Consider the following 17,962-nt stretch of genomic DNA (forward strand, 5'->3'; position numbering starts at 1 on the left):
CGCAAGTAGCACTTGCCCCAACAGTCTGCCAAGACTCTACGGGTGATCTTTGCATTTCATGGTGGAGAGGGGGGCGCGGTTAGTGGGGGGGGGTCGTAAGGTGATGGATGGGCTCGTGCTGTGCGTTCGTGCGTAGCAGCGGGGATGTTGATGCGTGTTGGTTTGGGTTTGTAATAATGAGTTGGTGGGTGTGTGTCGGTGTGATGATGTGTGATGGTCTGCAATCGTCTGATGACACAAGGTGGGGTGGCCAGAACCACGCCCGGCCGCCTTTGTCTCTCCCCGGGTGTCGCGCATCTGCAGCTCATTCGCACATCTCGCACCTCCCCCCCGAGAGAGCCCAGTCACGTGTCCCCCGCGTCGCGAGCCAGTCAGCTGCTGGGCCTTCTGCAGCGTGTGGAGCGACCTGCTTCAATAGACAGAATGGGACATCTCGTTGCAAGGGAGCCCAGGGCACCAGGTGACATCGCCAACACTCAATCATGACAGATGCCCCGTGTAGCCTTCATAGAATGTTGGGGCAAGTTAGCGAGCCCCAATGAAGTCCGGCACGGCACACCTCCCATCAACCTCAGTTCACCTCCCATCAACCTCCCATCAACTTCCCATCAACTTCCCATCAACCTCTCATCAACCTCCCATCAACTTCCCATCAACCTCTCATCAACTTCCCATCAACCTCAGTTCACCTTCCATCCTCGGCTCGTGTCGTCGGCGAATGGTATTAAAACTCGGTGCTGGCCCTCCTCTAGGTCGACTCAGGCTTGATACGTATTAGCTTGTGGTGTGTAATTGTAGTGACTCTCAGACAACCTGAACTGTCGAAGTTTATTTATTATTTAGGGCGTTTCACGCAGATAACTTGAACTTGGGCCAGGGATGGCACGCGACTAGCGGCGACGTGAAGACAGCGGCGACGTGAAGTCGGTCTACGACGTGAAGACAGTCGACCCCGATCCCACAGCAGCCCCGAACCTCGCCTCTCACCTCCTTTTATTCCCGGCGGGGCCCTCACCCCGCCCCCGGCCACGCCCCCTTTCTCGAACCTTCGAGCCCGTTGCCGAACTTCCCAGATGGTTCCCCTTCCGTGACTACCCCTCGTGACCACTGGGCCACGTGCTGTTCCTGCACTCGCACCGTCTGCACCCTGCACTGCGTCTACGTAATGAATGGTGCACGTATTCTGTGTTGGCGAGCCGGCTAACGAGAGGGCCTTGTTGGTTGTATCGGCGCGGTTGCTGAGCCACTGGGCCCTAGAGGGTAAACACGTCAGGCGGGCAGCAACAAACAGCGCGTGTCGCAATGTGGAAAACCCCGCGGATGTTGAGAAGTGAAACTGGAGCGAACGCAACAACAGAGACATCAATTTTCGGAAACAAAAATGTACCCCTCCCACCACAAATCTCAACACTCCCCCCGCCCCCCAGCGAGTGCAGTCAGCATTAAAGTATGAAAGTCGAAACAGTGCGACTCGCTCCGCAATTCCTCGAGGTGGAGTCGAGCTGATGGCGGCGATGATGGCGGCGGTGATGGCTCTCGGGATCAACTTGTTTGTGCCGCTGCTCGTGGTGGACACGGCGTCAGGTGCGGGCCCCGCGAACCCCCCACCCCCCCAAACGAGACCTCCCCCTCCTATGTGCACCCCCCTCCCCTCTCCCATCACCCCTCTCCCATCTCCCATCACCCCTCTCCCATCACCCCTCTCCCCTCTCCCACCACCCCCTCTCCTCTCTCCCATCACCCCCCTCCTATGTGCACCCCCCTCCCCTCTCCCATCACCCCTCTCCCATCTCCCATCACCCCTCTCCCATCACCCCTCTCCCCTCTCCCATCACCCCTCTCCCATCTCCCCTCTCCCATCACCCCTCTCCCATCTCCCATCACCCCCCTCCCCTCTCCCATCACCCCCTCCCATCACCCCCCTCCCATCACCCCCCTCCCCTCTCCCATCACCCCCTCCCATCACCCCCTCCCATCACCCCCCTCCCCTCTCCCATCACCCCTCTCCCCTCTCCCCCCTCCCATCACCCCTCTCCCCTCTCCCATCACCCCTCTCCCCTCTCCCATCACCCCTCTCCCATCTCCCCTCTCCCATCACCCCTCTCCCATCTCCCATCACCCCCCTCCCCTCTCCCATCACCCCCTCCCATCACCCCCTCCCATCACCCCCCTCCCCTCTCCCATCACCCCTCTCCCCTCTCCCCCCCTCCCATCACCCCTCTCCCATCTCCCATCACCCCCTCCCATCACCCCTCTCCCATCACCCCTCTCCCATCTCCCATCACCCCTCTCCCATCTCCCATCACCCCTCTCCCATCACCCCTCTCCCATCTCCCCATCACCCCCCTCCCCTCTCCCCCCTCCCATCACCCCTCTCCCTTCTCCCATCACCCCCTCCCATCACCCCCCTCCCCTCTCCCATCACCCCTCTCCCCTCTCCCCCCCTCCCATCACCCCTCTCCCTTCTCCCATCACCCCCTCCCATCACCCCTCTCCCCCCCTCCCATCACCCCTCTCTCCTCTCCCATCACCCCCCTCCCCTCCCCTCTCTCCCACCACCCATCCCCTCTCTCCCATCACCCCTCTCCCACCACCCCTCCCCTCTCTCCCACCACCCCTCTCCTCTCTCCCACCACCCCTCTGCCACGAGACGTCACACTGAGTGTGGATGCGCGTGGTTGAGCTTGGGGCAGAGGAGGGCGACTTTCCAATCGGTGCGCGCGGCTCACCGTGCCGCGTGCGCTGCAGCGGCCGCCCTGTCTCTCTCTCTCTCTGACTCGGAGCGCTTCCGTCCATCCCCTTCTCGCACGAGACGGTGAACGCGCCGACGCTGAGCCGACGGCGAGTTCCCTCCTGATGGCTGCTGTTGCGTTGTTAGCCTCGACCACCGTGCCACCAACATGTCCCTCCCACACCCACTTCGTTTGTTTCTCAGCAGTGCGCGTGATGCCCCTCGACTTGCGTGTTCTCTAACCCCGATACTCATAGGGGCCATACGCACGGGTCGAAAACGTCCCTCTCTGCTGTATACAATCACCCTGCTCTTGCCCGCCTCTATATTCTATTCTGATCCCGGTCCGCCTTCAATCATAGATCTATCAGTGTACAATCATAGATCTATCGGTGTACATGCCGTGGTTTTCAGTCGCACTCTCAGTACAACACATCTGTGTTGATGCCATTCGCGGTGGCTCAGAAGGTAGCTCAGAAGGGGTCGTTGTCTGTCACCTGGCAGCCGACAGTCGCAGCTAAAGTTGGTCCAACTCCACTCAAGTCCACCCAGCTCCACTCAACTCCTCCCAGCTCCACTCAAGTCCACCCAGCCCACCATGTCTCACCTGTTCTCCTCTCCCCCCCACCAGCCCAGCAGCAGGTGCAGCTGTGGGCGCGCCCGGGCGATAAGGCGACCCTGCCGTGCGGTGGGGGGGCTCGGGGAGCCCCCCCCCCCTCCTCACCCAGTGGAGACGCCAGGGCGCGGACGGGAGCTGGAGCGTGGTGAGTCCACGTGTGTGAGATGTTGACTACCTCGCCGGGTGTGCAAGAGACAGTGGGTTCGATCCCGACGCCTGCTGCTGCTGCTGCTGTGTATTTGGAGTTTGCGCGTCTCCCCCTGTGGTCGCGTGAATTTTTCTCCGGATCCTCCGGTTTTTCCCTCCACATGTAAATCAACATCACCACGCGTTTAGAGTGTTTGGCTACTGCTATGCATGTCCACGTGATAAGCCACTTGGTTGAGCTGTCATCTGTGGCCAGGTCGATTCCTAACAAGAGCTGCGTTGCTCACTGGGCGGCCTTGCCTGGTAAAACACACACGTGTTGTTATTCATTCTAGTGATCGTTGTGTGTGCATGTACATGGTGAGTGTATGTACATGGTGAGTAGTGTACATAGTAAGGGGCTGTCCATAAATAACGTCACGAACCTAGGGGGGGGGGGGTCAGACATTTGTGGCGATGTGTGACGAGGGGGGGGGGGGTTGAGAAATGTAACGTCACATCAAAATGTGCAACTTTAAATAAATATAGACAACACGTTCTACTTAGACTTTTTAATCAATGTTTTCTCCTACAACATCCGAGTGCAGCGCCACATTAAATGACAATACTGTAGTTTAAAGCGATTTGAAGCATGTTTGATTTTTTTTGGGGGGGGGCAGAGCTTTGTGATGTCATATTTGAGTTAGTGTGTGTACGTGGTGAGTGTACATGGTGAGTGTACGTGGTGAGTTAGTGTGTACATGGTTAGTGTACATGGTGTGTGTACATGGTGTGTGTACATGGTGAGTGTACATGGTGTGTGTACATGGTGAGTGTACATGGTGAGTGTACATGCTGAGTTAGTGTGTGCGTGGTGAGTGTACATGGTGTGTGTACATGGTGAGTGTACATGGTGAGTTAGTGTGTACATAGTGAGTGTACATGGTGAGTTAGTGTGTACATGGTGAGTTAGTGTGTACGTGGTGAGTGTACATGGTGTGTGTACATGGTGAGTGTACATGGTGAGTTAGTGTGTACATGGTGTGTGTACATGGTGAGTGTACATGGTGAGTTAGTGTGTACATGGTGAGTGTACATGGTGAGTGTACATGGTGTGTGTACATGGTGTGTGTACATGGTGAGTGTACATGGTGAGTGTACATGGTGTGTGTACATGGTGTGTGTACATGGTGAGTGTACATGGTGAGTGTACATGGTGTGTGTACATGGTTTGTCTTCGTGTGCCGAGATCGCGGCCCGCACCCCGAGCACCTCGACCCGCCCCCCCCGCGGCTTCTCGTGGGGTCAAGGCGGCTCCATGGAGCTGCTCGCCGTGGAGGCGGCGAGAGACGCGGGCAGCTACTCGTGCTTCGTCTTGTCCCGCGCAGACTCCATCCCCGTGGAGACGGGCCTCAGCCTCTCCGTGTTTGGTGAACACTGGCAGCAGCAGCAGCATCGTCATCCTCAACTTCATCATCATCCTCCACTTTATCATCACAGCCATCGTTTTCATGTATCACCATCCTCATCACGATCATCACGACCATCATTATAATTCACTTCAAGGCCGTAGCCATGGAGTCAACATTGGGGGGGATCACATCTTCCAGGGGGTCGAGGGGTCCCCCCCCCCCCAGAAAAAAGAAATCAAAATTTTAAAACGAAATTTCTTGCGTAAAATATTCAAAAGTTCACTAACACATTGGATGGGCTTTTTATTTATTTTTTACAATAATGTCTAAGAGTGTATTGTATTACATTTATCTTCTTAGGTTTTTTCGGTAAAGTCACGTAGGTAAAACATTAAAATTAATGAAAGTAAAATAAAACAAAATAAAAATAAAAATCACGACGTTTCGGAGGCAACACAAGTCTCCGTCATCAGGTGGGACCGTCACAGCCGAATTAGCTGCATCAAGTGAAGCAATGATTCAAGACGTAATCCCTTATAAGCAAGTTGAAGGGAGGTGGAGAGGGGGGGGGTTTGGAGAGCTTATCAGACTGTGGTAGCCAATGAATGGAAACGTATTGGGAGGGAGGAGGAGCGGTGATCAAAGACTGCACGTAGTGCTAAACACAATGAATGGAGACTCCATTCATTGTGTTGAGCACTACGTGCAGTCTTTGATCACCGCTCACCCTCCGTCCCGACACGTCTCCATTCATTGGCTACCACAGTCTGATAAGCTCTCCAAACCCCCCCCCCTCTCCACCTCCCTTCAACTTGCTTATAAGGGATTACATCTTGAATCATTGCTTCACTTGATGCAGCTAATTCGGCTGTGACGGTCCCACCTGATGACGGAGACTTGTGTTGCCTCCGAAACGTCGTGATTTTTATTTTTATTTTGTTTTATTTTACTTTCATTAATTTTAATGTTTTACCTACGTGACTTTACCGAAAAAACCTAAGAATATGAATCATTGCAGTCACGAAAGCTTCAAATCTAGAATTACATTTATCTGTTTGATCTTTTTTACCTTTTCTTGTTTCATTGTATATAATGGCAGAGATTAGGGATTTATAAAGTACAACCATAACCACAATAATATAAACAGAAATCTATGCATTGTTATATGAAGTCCAGATATTGTGGCTCAGGTTTAGCAAATTGTTTTTATTTACATAGCATAGCAATTAAAAAAATATATTTTGATAGTAATATATTTGGGGGGGGGGGGACATTTTGAGCATATTTGAATATTGGGGGGGATGTGTCCTTCCCAATATATAGTTACGATCTTGATTCACTTCATCACCATGTCGCATCATGACCACCATTTCATTATCATCATCCACTTTAACATTATCATCATCACCATCATGATCATTATCACATCAATAATCTCAATCCATTCCATCACCATTATTTATCACCATTGTCAACATCATCATCGTTATCATCACCACCATCCGCTTGATCAATCGTTCTCGATATCAACACCCCCCCCCCCCACAGAGTACCCCACCCGCCCCTCGTGTGCCACGCTCAAGCGGGAAGACGGCGAGGAAGCTGCGGCAGCGATGGAGGTCACCCTGGAGTGCAGAGGCTCCACCGGGAACCCCCCGGTCTCCTACTCGTGGCAGCGCACAAATGGGGGGGAAGAGCCGTACACTTGTAAACCAGGTGAGTGGGGGAGGGGGGGATTACGAGGTTAAGAGCCCCCCCTTCCCCCCCACCATCAAATCATGAAAGTGCAGGTTCGAGCCCAGGCATGGGGCGTTGTGGATCATCCTGTATGGGAGTTCCACAGCTTGCTCGTCTTGAACCAGTGCTGCTGACTTGAGGTGCACTGGCGGAAGGCGCGTGGCTGATGAGGTCGCAGCCCGCAGGTGTCGGGCACTGACCGAACTCGAGAGCTCATTGTCCACTGGGGTCGCTGCACGTTTCATTGTTCTAAACACAATTTGACAGTGGACCCGGGTAGGGCCGTCCATAGGGGGGGGGGGGGATGCGGGGCCCGGGGCAAATCACCCCGTGTGAGCCCCCCGGCGCCTTCAAACTAAACCGGAGGTTTTGCATCTGACACCGTGACGTCGGAGTGCGGGGCCCTCCCAAGTACGGGGCCTGGGGCGGTCGCCCTGATTTGCCCGTACCCGAGGGACGGCTCTGGTTGTGCCGTGAGTAGGATGAATCAATGGGGGTGCGCCACGTGTGATCCATGCGTATGTGTGTCCGTGTCTAGGATCGAGCGTTTGCGAGCGGTCCGTCTCACCTGTGGATCGCAACTCCACCTTTATGTGCACGGCGCGGAACCCGGTGGGAGCCGAGTTCTGCCACGTCATGGTGCACGCCGCGTCCCGGCCAGAGAAAGAGATCGGTTCGACTCCAGTTATGGGCGCTGGCGCGGGTTTCTGTGGTGGCTGTGAGATGTTAACTACCTCGCCTGGTATACAGGAGGTCGTGGGTTCGATCCTGACCCTGACCCCTGCTGTATATGTGGAGTTTGCGTGATGTTCTCCCTGTGGCCGCGTGGATTTTATCCGCGTCCCCCGGCTTTTCCCTCCGCATTTAGAAACACGTTTAGATTAATTTGGCCGCTATAAATTTCCAAGTGATGAGCCACTTCGTTGAGCTATCGTTTGTGGCCAGGTCGCTTCTGAAATAAAGCTCTGCGGGCCTTACCTGGTAAAATAAAAACATAGTTTAGTTTATTGTAGCAGTTAGCGTGTTGCGCTATGAACCTGGCGACCCGGGTTCGATTCCCACTCACGGCCAACATCAGTGACGATTGTCTGAACCGGTCATGGCCCTTCCCCAGGTCGACTCAGCCTCAAATGAGTACCTGGCACGGTGTGTAAACATTGCCACTGGGGAGACAAAGGCGGTCGGGCGTGGTGCTGGCCACCCACCCACTCGTGTACCGTTCCGGAGTTCGTAGGTGCTACTCGCTAAAGCACTTGCCCCAAAAAGTATGTCGAGACGATATGGGGGATCTTTGTTGTTTGTGTGTGATCGCAGAGAGGAACATGTTCATCATCGTGGTGGCGGTACTGGCATTCCTCCTGATCGTGGCGATCGTCCTCTTGGCGACACTGCGGTGGCGCGGAGACCAGGCCGTGAAAATCTGAGCCCGGCGCCGGGACTCCACCACGTGGCCCTCCACCACACGGACAGACAGACGCTCGGCCATTGGGCCGCAAGTAAAAAAGAATCCGAATTAAAAGTTCGGGCAATCGTCCGTGACGAGGCGCCACGGTGGCGAGACCACGTGACCTGCTGTGGATTTGGAGTTTGCGTCTCTCTCTCTCTCTCCCCGTGGGTGCGTGGATTGTTCTCTGGGTCCTTCGGGTTTTCCTCCACATTTAGGAACGTGCGCTTAGAGTGTTTGACTGCGATGAACTTCCACGTGACCAGAAGCCGCTTCGTTGAGCGATCACGTGACCAGGTGGCTTCTGAGAAAGAGCTACAGAGCTCAGTGGGTCTTACCTGGTGAAATAAAACTCTTAAAGAAATGTTCGTGACTTACGCTAAACCAGAACACAGCCGCACACATCCCGGTGGTTGACAGAACTCGCACTGCGTCTCACTCGCAGGGCGACGCGCGGGTTCCTCCTGTTTGTTTTATAGATTATTAAAGTGCCGTTTGCTTGAACTGTGATTACTCCGTCACACGAGGGTGTCAATGTCGTTCCACTTGACACGCATCGCGACGTCCAGGCTCAGGTTGCCTGTCATCCAGCAGCACTCCGCCACAGGCGCGGCGCTCCACGAGGAACACGCGTTTCTCATGTCTATGACGTAGTGGAGGTGGGGGTGGAGATGGGGGGAGAGTGGAGGTGGGGAGAGTGAAGGGGGGGGGGGAAGAGTGGAGGGGGGGGGAGAGTGGAGGTGGGGAGAGTGAAGGGGGGGGGGAAGAGTGGAGGGGGGGGAAGAGTGGAGGTGGGGAGAGTGGAGGTGGGGGGGGGGGTCTCACGCAGGTAACGAGGCGTGCGGCCTGGTGCCACTGAGCCCCCCAGAGGGGTCCAGGACGCGAGCGAGGGTGTGGAGGGGTTCACGAGGAATGGGTGCCGTGTTCTCTTCTCGTCTGCCTCCTGTCCTTCGAGCCTGGGCAAGGAGACCGACTCCAACTCGAGGATATTTTCATGGGAGTGACTCCAGCACCTCGCGGCGGCTCTTTATCGCGTGGCCCGAGGGAGCCGCACGTACCATGTGGACCACAAAGATGCCCCGGGTAGCTTCAACAGACTGATGGGGCAAGTGCCGTGAGCGAGCACACGAGGGGGTGGGTGGCCAGCACCACGCCCGGACGCCTTTGTCTCCCCAGTGGCGATGTTTACACACCGCACCAGGTATTCATTTGAGGCTGAGTCGACCTAGGGGAGGCCCAGTACCGGTTCAGATAATCGTCACCGGTGTTGGCCGTGAGCGAGAATCGAACTCGGGTCGCCGGGTTCATAACCACGGATAACAGCAGCAAGTGGCCATAGTCGGTGGTTGGGGCTGTGTGTGCCGTGCATACCCGGGGAGATGCGGCGCGGTGAGCCCACAGACGGTCACCACTCCGCTACATCTCACCTCGCGGACGTAGCCGTGACGGTGGTGAGCCCACGCGGCTGTAGCTGCTGCGGGAGGGGAGGGGGGTGAACCGGCGGCCTCTGGATCGCACGCCGGGTGCGGATGGCCACGAACAGCGCTACCGCGGCTGTAAGGCTGCACACGTGATGATGATGACCATGATGGGTATTGCAACAGGCATTTCTGTCACGTGTGGGTTGGGCAACCGGTTTTACCGGACTTTTCAATACGGTGATGCAAAAACACATGTGTTTCACTAACCTTGGCCGAGAATATCGACGGAGCGGCAGTCAAAGGTGCGAAACGCGCCCGCGAAGGCCTCAAGCGGCGTGGTGGCGAGACGTGAACTACCTCGCCCGGTGCACAGGTGGAGGCCGTGAGCTCGACTCCGAGCCTGACGCCTGCTGCTGTAGATTTGGAGTTTGCACATTCTCCCCGTGGTCGCGTGGATTTTTCTCCGGGTCCTCCGATTTTCCCCTCCACATTCTGAATCGACAGCACGCGTTTCGAGTGATTTGCTGCTCTACATTGCCACGTGATGATCAGCCACTTTGTTGAGCTACCATTTGTGACAGCCAGGGCTTACCTGGTAAAATAAAACAAATGTTTAGTTTAGCGACGGCCTGGAGGTTTACCATTATATACACGGGTCATTTATTCATTGCTGTGACGTCACCAGGTGAGTGTGGGTGCGCGTGACGTCAGGTGGATTAAGACGCGCGTAACGCCACTAAGTGAGCACGATGCACGTCAAGTCACCAGGTGAGCGGGATGCACGTGATGTCACCAGGGAGCGAGATGCGCATGACGTCACCAGGTGAGCGCGATGCGCATGACGTCACCAGGTGAGCGAGATGCACATGACGTCACCAGGGAGCGAGATGCGCATGACGTCACCAGGTGAGCGAGATGCGCATGACGTCACCAGGGAGCGAGATGCGCGTGACGTCGCCAGGTGAGCGAGATGCGCGTGACGTCACCAGGTGAGCGAGATGCGCGTGATGTCACCAGGGAGCGAGATGCGCATGACGTCACCAGGTGAGCGAGATGCGCGTGACGTCACCAGGGAGCGAGATGCGCGTGACGTCGCCAGGTGAGCGAGATGCGCGTGACGTCACCAGGTGAGCGAGATGCGCGTGATGTCACCAGGGAGCGAGATGCGCATGACGTCACCAGGTGAGCGAGATGCGCGTGACGTCGCCAGGTGAGCGAGATGCGCATGACGTCACCAGGGAGCGAGATGCGCATGACGTCGCCAGGTGAGCGAGATGCGCGTGATGTCACCAGGGAGCGAGATGCGCATGACGTCACCAGGTGAGCGAGATGCGCGTGACGTCACCAGGGAGCGAGATGCGCGTGACGTCGCCAGGTGAGCGAGATGCGCGTGACGTCACCAGGTGAGCGAGATGCGCGTGATGTCACCAGGGAGCGAGATGCGCGTGACGTCACCAGGTGAGCGAGATGCGCGTGACGTCGCCAGGTGAGCGAGATGCGCATGACGTCACCAGGGAGCGAGATGCGCATGACGTCGCCAGGTGAGCGAGATGCGCGTGACGTCACCAGGTGAGCGAGATGCGCGTGATGTCACCAGGTGAGCGAGATGCGCATGACGTCACCAGGTGAGCGGGATTCCGCGTGACGTCACCAGGTAAGCGAGATGTGCATGACGTCACCAGGCGAGATTTAGATGAGCATGACGTCACATCTCGTAACATCCAGGTGAGGCGTGGACTGGCAGAGAGAAGCAACAACAGAGGGGAGAGAGGCGAGCAGATCCAGGTGAGCTCTCACGCAGGTGGAGCGTGGCATCACCATTGTCATCATCATCATCACCATCGTCGTCGTCTGCCAGGGTAAATACTGGACGAGGGAACAACTTGACCATACCTCACCGCGGTGGTGATGGCGGAGAGCACAGACGTACAGTCACAGCCATCGCCACCATCACCACCACCACCACGGGCCACGGCTTCCTCCCCAGGCCAGCCGCCTCACGTCACGATCCAGCGATGTCACAACAAATCTGCTCCGTTCGCGAGCTGATCCTCATAATCGCCGCTCCATCTCCGTTGTGGACGCTCCCCCCTCTGGGGCCGCGCTCCCCACCCTGGCTCCTAGCCGTGACGCGCGCTGCCCGAGCTCACGGAGCAGTCTGAGTGGCGTTCTCGCCCGCGTGGCCCCGGCTCGCAGTCTCTCACCACTGCCAGCGTGCATTTCCCCACGCTGCTCCGCGCACTTTAAAATGTCGTTGTGCTGTGCGCGTGTGTTTGATATCGAGGTGAGGTCCACGTGATAGCTCATCCTTGTGAGTACTGTACTTAATTCGGGTGAGAATGAGGTCCAGGGGAGATCGTATCCAGGTGAGATCAAGGTGAGATTGAGATCAAGATGAGATTGAACTCTAGGGGAGATAGTATCCAGGTGAGATTGAACGCCAGGTGAGATGGAGATCAAGGTGAGATCGTATTCGGACTCGGGTGGCCGGGTTGGTCGTGGTAGTATAATGTACTGTAATGGCTGTGGTGGTGGTGGTGATGCTGAGAGTAATATCTGTGATGGTGGTGGCCGATTGTGGACGTTTGATCCAGGTGAGTGTAGGACCCAGGTGAGTTCTGATCCAGGTGAGGGCTGACCCTATCTCAAGTGGCCAGGTTGATAGTGGAGCGTAATGCAATGAATGGATGTGGTGGTGATGCTGCTGCTGCTGCTGATGACGATGCTAGTGATGATCCTGATAGTCACACTAATCACGGTGGAGGTGGGATCCAGGTGAATTCTGACAACGGGTAAATCATCATTATTATTACGTGTTATAATTCATTAGCACCTCGATGTTTTAAATCCAGATTCCGTGGTGCAGGTGAGGTCTCATACACGTGTGCAGCAGGATCGTGGTGAGGGTGTTTGCGGGCGGGTCGGCCTGATCTGCCGTGAGTGCCGCCTGCACTGCGCCACGCCTGGCACGCGCACTCACCTGCACGTGGAGGAGATGGTGAGACGCCTGCTCACCTGCTGGGTCGTCACGGTGGCCGTGCTAGGTGAGCCACGCATGCTGATCCCCACGGGGTAACATCACCGTCTACATCACTGCCATCATCACCATCATCATTAGCTATCATCAACAGTATCATAAACAGAATAATTCCCATCAATTTCCTCGCTATTAATATCACCAGCAGCACAATACGTAATAGCTATCATGCCCATCATCATTATCATAATGTGCATCAGTAACTACAGCATTGCCATAATTTCCATAATCTCCATCATCATCATCATCATCAGAAGCAGCTTAAACTCATGACCATCACATTCACCATCACCACCATCACATTCACCATCACCACCATCACATTCACCATCACCACCATCACATTCACCATTACCACCACCATTTCCTTGCCCACCTTCACTACCATTGTCACCATCAGCAGCATAATTACCATCATCATGGGACCTCCCTTGCCAGTATCAAAATATTATAATACGATTTACCTTTCTGGCAATTAAACAGTTGTGTTAACAGCAAACTAAAATTTATTGGTTAATGCAGACACGATTCTTCGCAAAAGGTTTCAGTTTGGTGTTTTCACATCTTAACACCAGTTTTATTGCCAGAAAGGGTTAAACCTATTCTTATACCATCATCCTCATCGTCGGTATCTCTCCCATGACCCTACCCCCATATCTCTACCCCATGTCTCTACCCCCCATGTCCCTACTCCCCATGACCCCCCCCCCCTCCCCATGTCTCTACCCCCCCCCCATGTCCCTACTCCCCATGTCCCTCCCCGCGCGTCTCTCCACTCCCCCCCCCCCCCCCCTCGTTTCTCTCCGCCATCAGTGTGCGTCTCTCCGCCGCGTTGCGGCGACGCTGCCGCCTCTGGGCGCATGGTGCCCGTGAAGGAGCCCAGCTGGGCCGGCAACGTCCCCTGCTTCGCCTGCGAGCTGGAGGCCAACGAGACCTCCATGGTGTGGTACGTGCGCCCACCCGGGGTGGGGGGGGCATGGGGGGCGGTAGCTGTTGGCCAAGAAGACCGCCAGACACGCAGGCCCACAGTCGAACCCAGCCTCTTGAGGAGTGTGTGAGGCTTGCGTAAGACGAGGAGTGTGACCGCGTCTCAAGGCGCTGAAAAGGCACAGTGGGCACTTTGTGTTGTTGGGGCGTAGGTCTCTATGTGAGTCTGTGGGTCTCTACGCGAGTCTGTGGGTCTCTACGCGAGTCTGTGGTTCTCTACGCGTGAGTTTGTGTGTCTCTACGCGTGAGTCTGTGGGTCTCTACGCGAGTCTGTGGGTCTCTACGCGTGAGTCTGTGGGTCTCTACGCGAGTCTGTGGGTCTCTACGTGAGTCTGTGGGTCTCTACGCGTGAGTGTGTGTGTCTCTACGCGTGAGTTTGTGTGCCTCTACGCGTGAGTCTGTGGGTCTCTACGCGAGTCTGTGGGTCTCTACGCGTGAGTTTGTGTGTCTCTACGCGTGAGTTTGTGTGTCTCTACGCGTGTCTATGGAGTTCTACGCGAGTGCGATGCCGCTCGTGCTAAGAGCGGCCTCTCGCTCAGCCCTCCCTCCCCCCCCCTCTCTCTCGTGGTCGCTAGGTGGGCCCTGGGGGACGAGGTGGTGTGCATGTGGCCGCCCGACCCCAACCCCGTGGCGACGACGCGCGTGTTGTGCCAGCACGGGCGCGCGCCGGCCACGGGGCTGGTGTCCACGTCGCTGTGCGTGCTGCACGCCGGGATGACCGACTTCGGGAACGGCGCCACGGTGCGGTGCCAGGCGAGCGAGACGGCGAAACTCCGGAGCGTGCAGCTCAGGGCCAAGATGCGGGCCGGCTCTCGCAGTGAGTGACGGGGGGCAGAGCAGCGTGAGAGATGGAATACGTGAATGGGTGAGAGTGTACGTACGCGTGTGTGCGAATGCGTGCGAGCATGGGCTCACCAACAGTACTTGCCCCAAAAACAACAGCCTGTGAAAAGTTACGGGGATTTTCAGCTTTCTATTACATGTTTGTATATGGCTAAGCACGTGTGATTATACACGTGTGCTTGTGTGTGGTTATAGAGGGGGTGTGTGTTTGATTATACAGGTGTGTATGCAATTCTATAGGTGTGTGTGTGTGGAATGATACAGTTGTGTGATTATCCAGTTGTGTGTGTGTGATAATACAGCTAAGGTGTGTGTGGAATGATCTCCCGTCCAAACAGGTTGGGTGAGTGGCGGTGCCAGTACTCCCAGAATGCACCAGGGCGCCCTGGCAGCCTGCGCAATGCTGGCGGCATCTCTGCTGGCATGTACGTGCGTGCCCACACACACACAGACAAAGATCCCCCGTGTAGCCTTAACAGGCTGTTGGGGTCACACACACACACGCAGCTGTTAGCGAGTAGCACCCATGAAGGCCGGCACGGCACCTGGCGCGGGTGGGTGGCCAACGCCACGCCCGCCCGCCTGAGGGGACCTAGAGGAGGCGCAGGACCGGTTAAGATATTCATCACCGATATTGGTGGCCGTGAGCGGGAATCGAACTCGGGTCGCCAGGTTTGTAGCGCAGCGCCCAAACCGCTGCACCACCCCTCTTTATACTATACACGTTTATGTGTATAGTATAAAGATGTGGGGAGGGGTAGTGTAGCGCTTTGTGTGTATATATAGATGCTTGTATATATTATACCATGTTATTCAACTGGTTTCGTGTTACATAACCGGTTTTGGCTTTTATCGGAATGCGTGGAACAATAAACGGGGGGGTTATCACCTCGTTAACCGGGAAACAAAGGCAGCAGCTGCTGGCCCAGGTTAGCAGGGTGGTGGGGTAAAGTGTAGGTACGTTCACCTTCCAGAACGCCTGGGTCAGAGTGTGGAAGAGTAGGCCAATTACCACTCTCGGGCTCCCCCTGGCGGAGTTCCCCGTTCCGCCGGCGTGGCGTGAGTGCATCAGTTGCAGGGGCTGCGCCCTCTGCCGTCGAATTTTTGTTGTTTTATTCCAGCCGTGCGGTTTGTACGTCCACGCGCCCCAGGGGCAGCTGTCCCTGTGTGGCACAAGCCGACTCGGCGGCTGGGCCTGCGAGCCGACATCTGCGAGTAGGGGGCGATGCTCGCCGCTGTGTGTGTGTGTGCGTGCGATCCCAAGGTAGTGATGTGCGGTGTCATTTTAATCAAATTTGGCAAATATTCACCGCGACGTGGACACGCGATGATGGCCTCCTGCTCCTCGTGTCGACGTCGCGGGGATCTTTAACGTCTGCCGTGAGGGAAGCGTGCGGCGCATGGTCGTGCACGGTCCATACCGCACACGCCGCAGTGGTGACCAGGGCGGCCTGCCGGATTCAAATCACGGACGCGCTGCCGCTGAGCTGTGTCACCGCCCCCCAGAGTTAGAGGTTAGGGGTCGGCAGGCTTGGCACCTTAGCCGGGCGGTGTAGGTGGTGGCTGATCACGTGGCCTGTAGTCCAGCAACGTGGAGGTAGCGAGGGTTGGTGGATCACACAGAAATGCCGTGAAACTCCCTTCTCCTGATTGGGTGCCGAGAAGGTGCCATACCCTGGCTAGCCAGGAGAAGGCAGTAGAGCAAGTAGACGACTCGCCACCTGTGTCCATCTGTACGGGGATGGAGTGGTGCCCCCCTCGCGCGAGGCGTGGGTTTACTCCGGGCGCTCCGATTTCCTCCCCCTACACCGTATCGCAAGCCCGACTCATCATGAATCGACTGGAAACATCCAAACGTAAGCCACCCAATGTAGCAGCAGCAGTAGCAGGACCCTCCTGAAAAAGAGCCGTACGTCTCGGTGAGGCCCTGCTGGATCAATGCAATAATGATGGCTCTCATCACGGTATCGCCTCGTGTCCCGCGGTGCGCGCGTGGAGAGGCTGAGGCCGGGCGGCAGTGCCGGGCTCGGCCACGGGGCGGCGCTGTGAGCGCGCGCATCGCCACGCGAGCTCAGTCGGAGCAGCAGGAGGAGTGGGAGGGAGTGCGCCAGTGGGTCCCTGCCACGTTTTAGCCCCGTTCGCATGATCTGTCTTCAGTTCACATGATCTGTCTTCAGTTCACATGATCTGTCTTCAGTTCACATGATCTGTCTTCAGTTCACATGATCTGTCTTCAGTTCACATGATCTGTCTTCAGTTCACATGATCTGTCTCCCGTTCGAGTGAAGTGTTTGTGGATCCGTGCAGTGGGCCGTGTCCCGTGAGTTTACTGGCTCTGTGCTTGAGGCTGATGGAGAGTTTGCAGGTCGTGAATGTCGAGCTGGGGGCTCCGGTTGAGTTAAAAACCAGCAGGCGATTACACGCCTCCTCCGTTCCATCTCCATCTCTGTCTCTGCATTTAAAACAAATGTACATGTTGTTTTACTTTAATGCGGATGGGGAGGGTGGTGCCTGACACAGCTGAAGCTTCTGGGCACCACTGCCAGCGCCGGTATCCGTAGCACGTGACGGTGTGCGACGTCTGTGCCACGTCCAGGACACTTGTGACACACGCGTGTCACCCTGTGTGACGCGCCTGTGACACGTGGCACCCTGTGTGACGCGCCTGTGACACGTGACACGCTGTGTGACGCGCGCGTGACGATGTGCGACGTCTGTGCAGGATTGAGCTGGGATGGGGAAGACGAGGGAGGAGGAGGAGGAGGAGGTGACAGTGGCTCCCGGTGACTCCACGGCCCCCTGCACATTGATCTGTTACTGAGCATTTCCTGCTTTTATCATCGTCACCATCATCATCGCCAACACTCCAACTACCATCATGATTGCCACTCTCAGTTCCATCATCACCGCCATCATTACACACATACACATACAAATAAACAATTATGTAAAAAAAACTTTTGAAGCTGCGAGTCGTGCCAGTGAGTTGTTGTTTGTCAGCATCTCGAGAGACGTCTGTTGAGTTGTGACCACATCCAGCACGCGTCTTGCTCTGGCTGTAGCTCCTGCCGGAGTCACGCTGACTCCAGACTCCAGCCATGAGTCCCACGGCTGCCTGGTGGGGCTGGCTGCTGCTGCCTCCTCGTGCTCCCGGCGATTTTATTGGTCTCCTCTCCTCGCATCCAGTCTCACAGCTCACTCCACACTCCACGGCAGCTTCTCCCAGCCCTCGATTAGTCTCCCTCCTGCCTTGCACCAGTGGCGTCGCCATAGCCCTCCTAGCCAGCCGGTCTCTGTGCGAGTCCCTGGGTCTCTGTGGATCTATGCGTCTCTGTGCGAGTCTGGGTATTGATCCGAGTCTGTGGGTCTCTGAATCTCTGCAGCCCTTCCAACGCCACCGTCTGTGTCGCTTCTCATCGTTGTGCCCAAACCATCCGGGCCTGACCCCCTTCCAGAATCCTCCACGCTCCTTTCCCAGGGAGCTTCCTTGCGAGAGGCGACGCCCCGGGGTTGCGAGTCTCGTACCACGCGAGCGAGGCCACTCGCGCATCTTGTTTTGTTCCACTGCACAACCGAGCCGGGCAGCGCCGGGGCCTGTGCGACCC

The 17,962-nt window shown here is 56.4% G+C and overlaps 2 protein-coding genes across 3 annotated transcripts; both read left to right on the forward strand.

Moving 5' to 3' along the window:
• Positions 1 to 1,431: 1,431 nt before the first annotated feature.
• Positions 1,432 to 8,579, forward strand: LOC144728526 (cell surface A33 antigen-like). Of its 2 annotated transcripts, XM_078608018.1 has the most exons (6): positions 1,432 to 1,584; positions 3,363 to 3,495; positions 4,726 to 4,906; positions 6,437 to 6,604; positions 7,164 to 7,298; positions 7,940 to 8,579. In XM_078608018.1, exons 3-6 carry the CDS (start codon positions 4,795 to 4,797, stop codon positions 8,047 to 8,049), a joined length of 525 nt encoding a protein of 174 aa, XP_078464144.1. In that variant the 5' UTR covers positions 1,432 to 1,584; positions 3,363 to 3,495; positions 4,726 to 4,794; the 3' UTR covers positions 8,050 to 8,579. The 2 variants fall into 2 exon arrangements, with proteins under 2 accessions (XP_078464144.1, XP_078464143.1); XM_078608017.1 differs by lacking the exons at positions 1,432 to 1,584; positions 3,363 to 3,495 and having other exon boundaries at positions 4,657 to 4,906.
• Positions 8,580 to 11,196: 2,617 nt separating this feature from the next.
• On the forward strand, positions 11,197 to 17,322 carry LOC144728529 (uncharacterized). The gene is made up of 6 exons (XM_078608021.1): positions 11,197 to 11,275; positions 12,384 to 12,534; positions 13,341 to 13,473; positions 14,090 to 14,331; positions 14,696 to 14,782; positions 17,080 to 17,322. Coding segments are annotated over exons 2-6 (513 nt in total). The 5' UTR covers positions 11,197 to 11,275; positions 12,384 to 12,485; the 3' UTR covers positions 17,082 to 17,322.
• Positions 17,323 to 17,962: the final 640 nt, after the last annotated feature.

This window comes from Lampetra planeri, chromosome 29, assembly GCF_965212315.1.
Source record: "Lampetra planeri chromosome 29, kcLamPlan1.2.h2, whole genome shotgun sequence".
Classification (NCBI taxonomy): Eukaryota; Metazoa; Chordata; class Hyperoartia; order Petromyzontiformes; family Petromyzontidae; genus Lampetra; species Lampetra planeri.

Excerpts from the sequence above, each read along its gene's own strand:
- LOC144728529 (XM_078608021.1), top strand. The coding sequence starts at position 12,486 with ATGGTGAGACGCCTGCTCACCTGCTGGGTCGTCACGGTGGCCGTGCTA. Across the intron at positions 13,474-14,089 it reads AACGAGACCTCCATGGTGTG|GTGGGCCCTGGGGGACGAGG; the intron begins GTACGTGCGCCC and ends CGTGGTCGCTAG. Across the intron at positions 14,332-14,695 it reads GATGCGGGCCGGCTCTCGCA|GTTGGGTGAGTGGCGGTGCC; the intron begins GTGAGTGACGGG and ends CCGTCCAAACAG.
- LOC144728526 (XM_078608017.1), top strand. The coding sequence starts at position 4,690 with ATGGTGTGTGTACATGGTTTGTCTTCGTGTGCCGAGATCGCGGCCCGC. Across the intron at positions 6,605-7,163 it reads GCCGTACACTTGTAAACCAG|GATCGAGCGTTTGCGAGCGG; the intron begins GTGAGTGGGGGA and ends GTCCGTGTCTAG. Across the intron at positions 7,299-7,939 it reads CCGGCCAGAGAAAGAGATCG|AGAGGAACATGTTCATCATC; the intron begins GTTCGACTCCAG and ends GTGTGATCGCAG.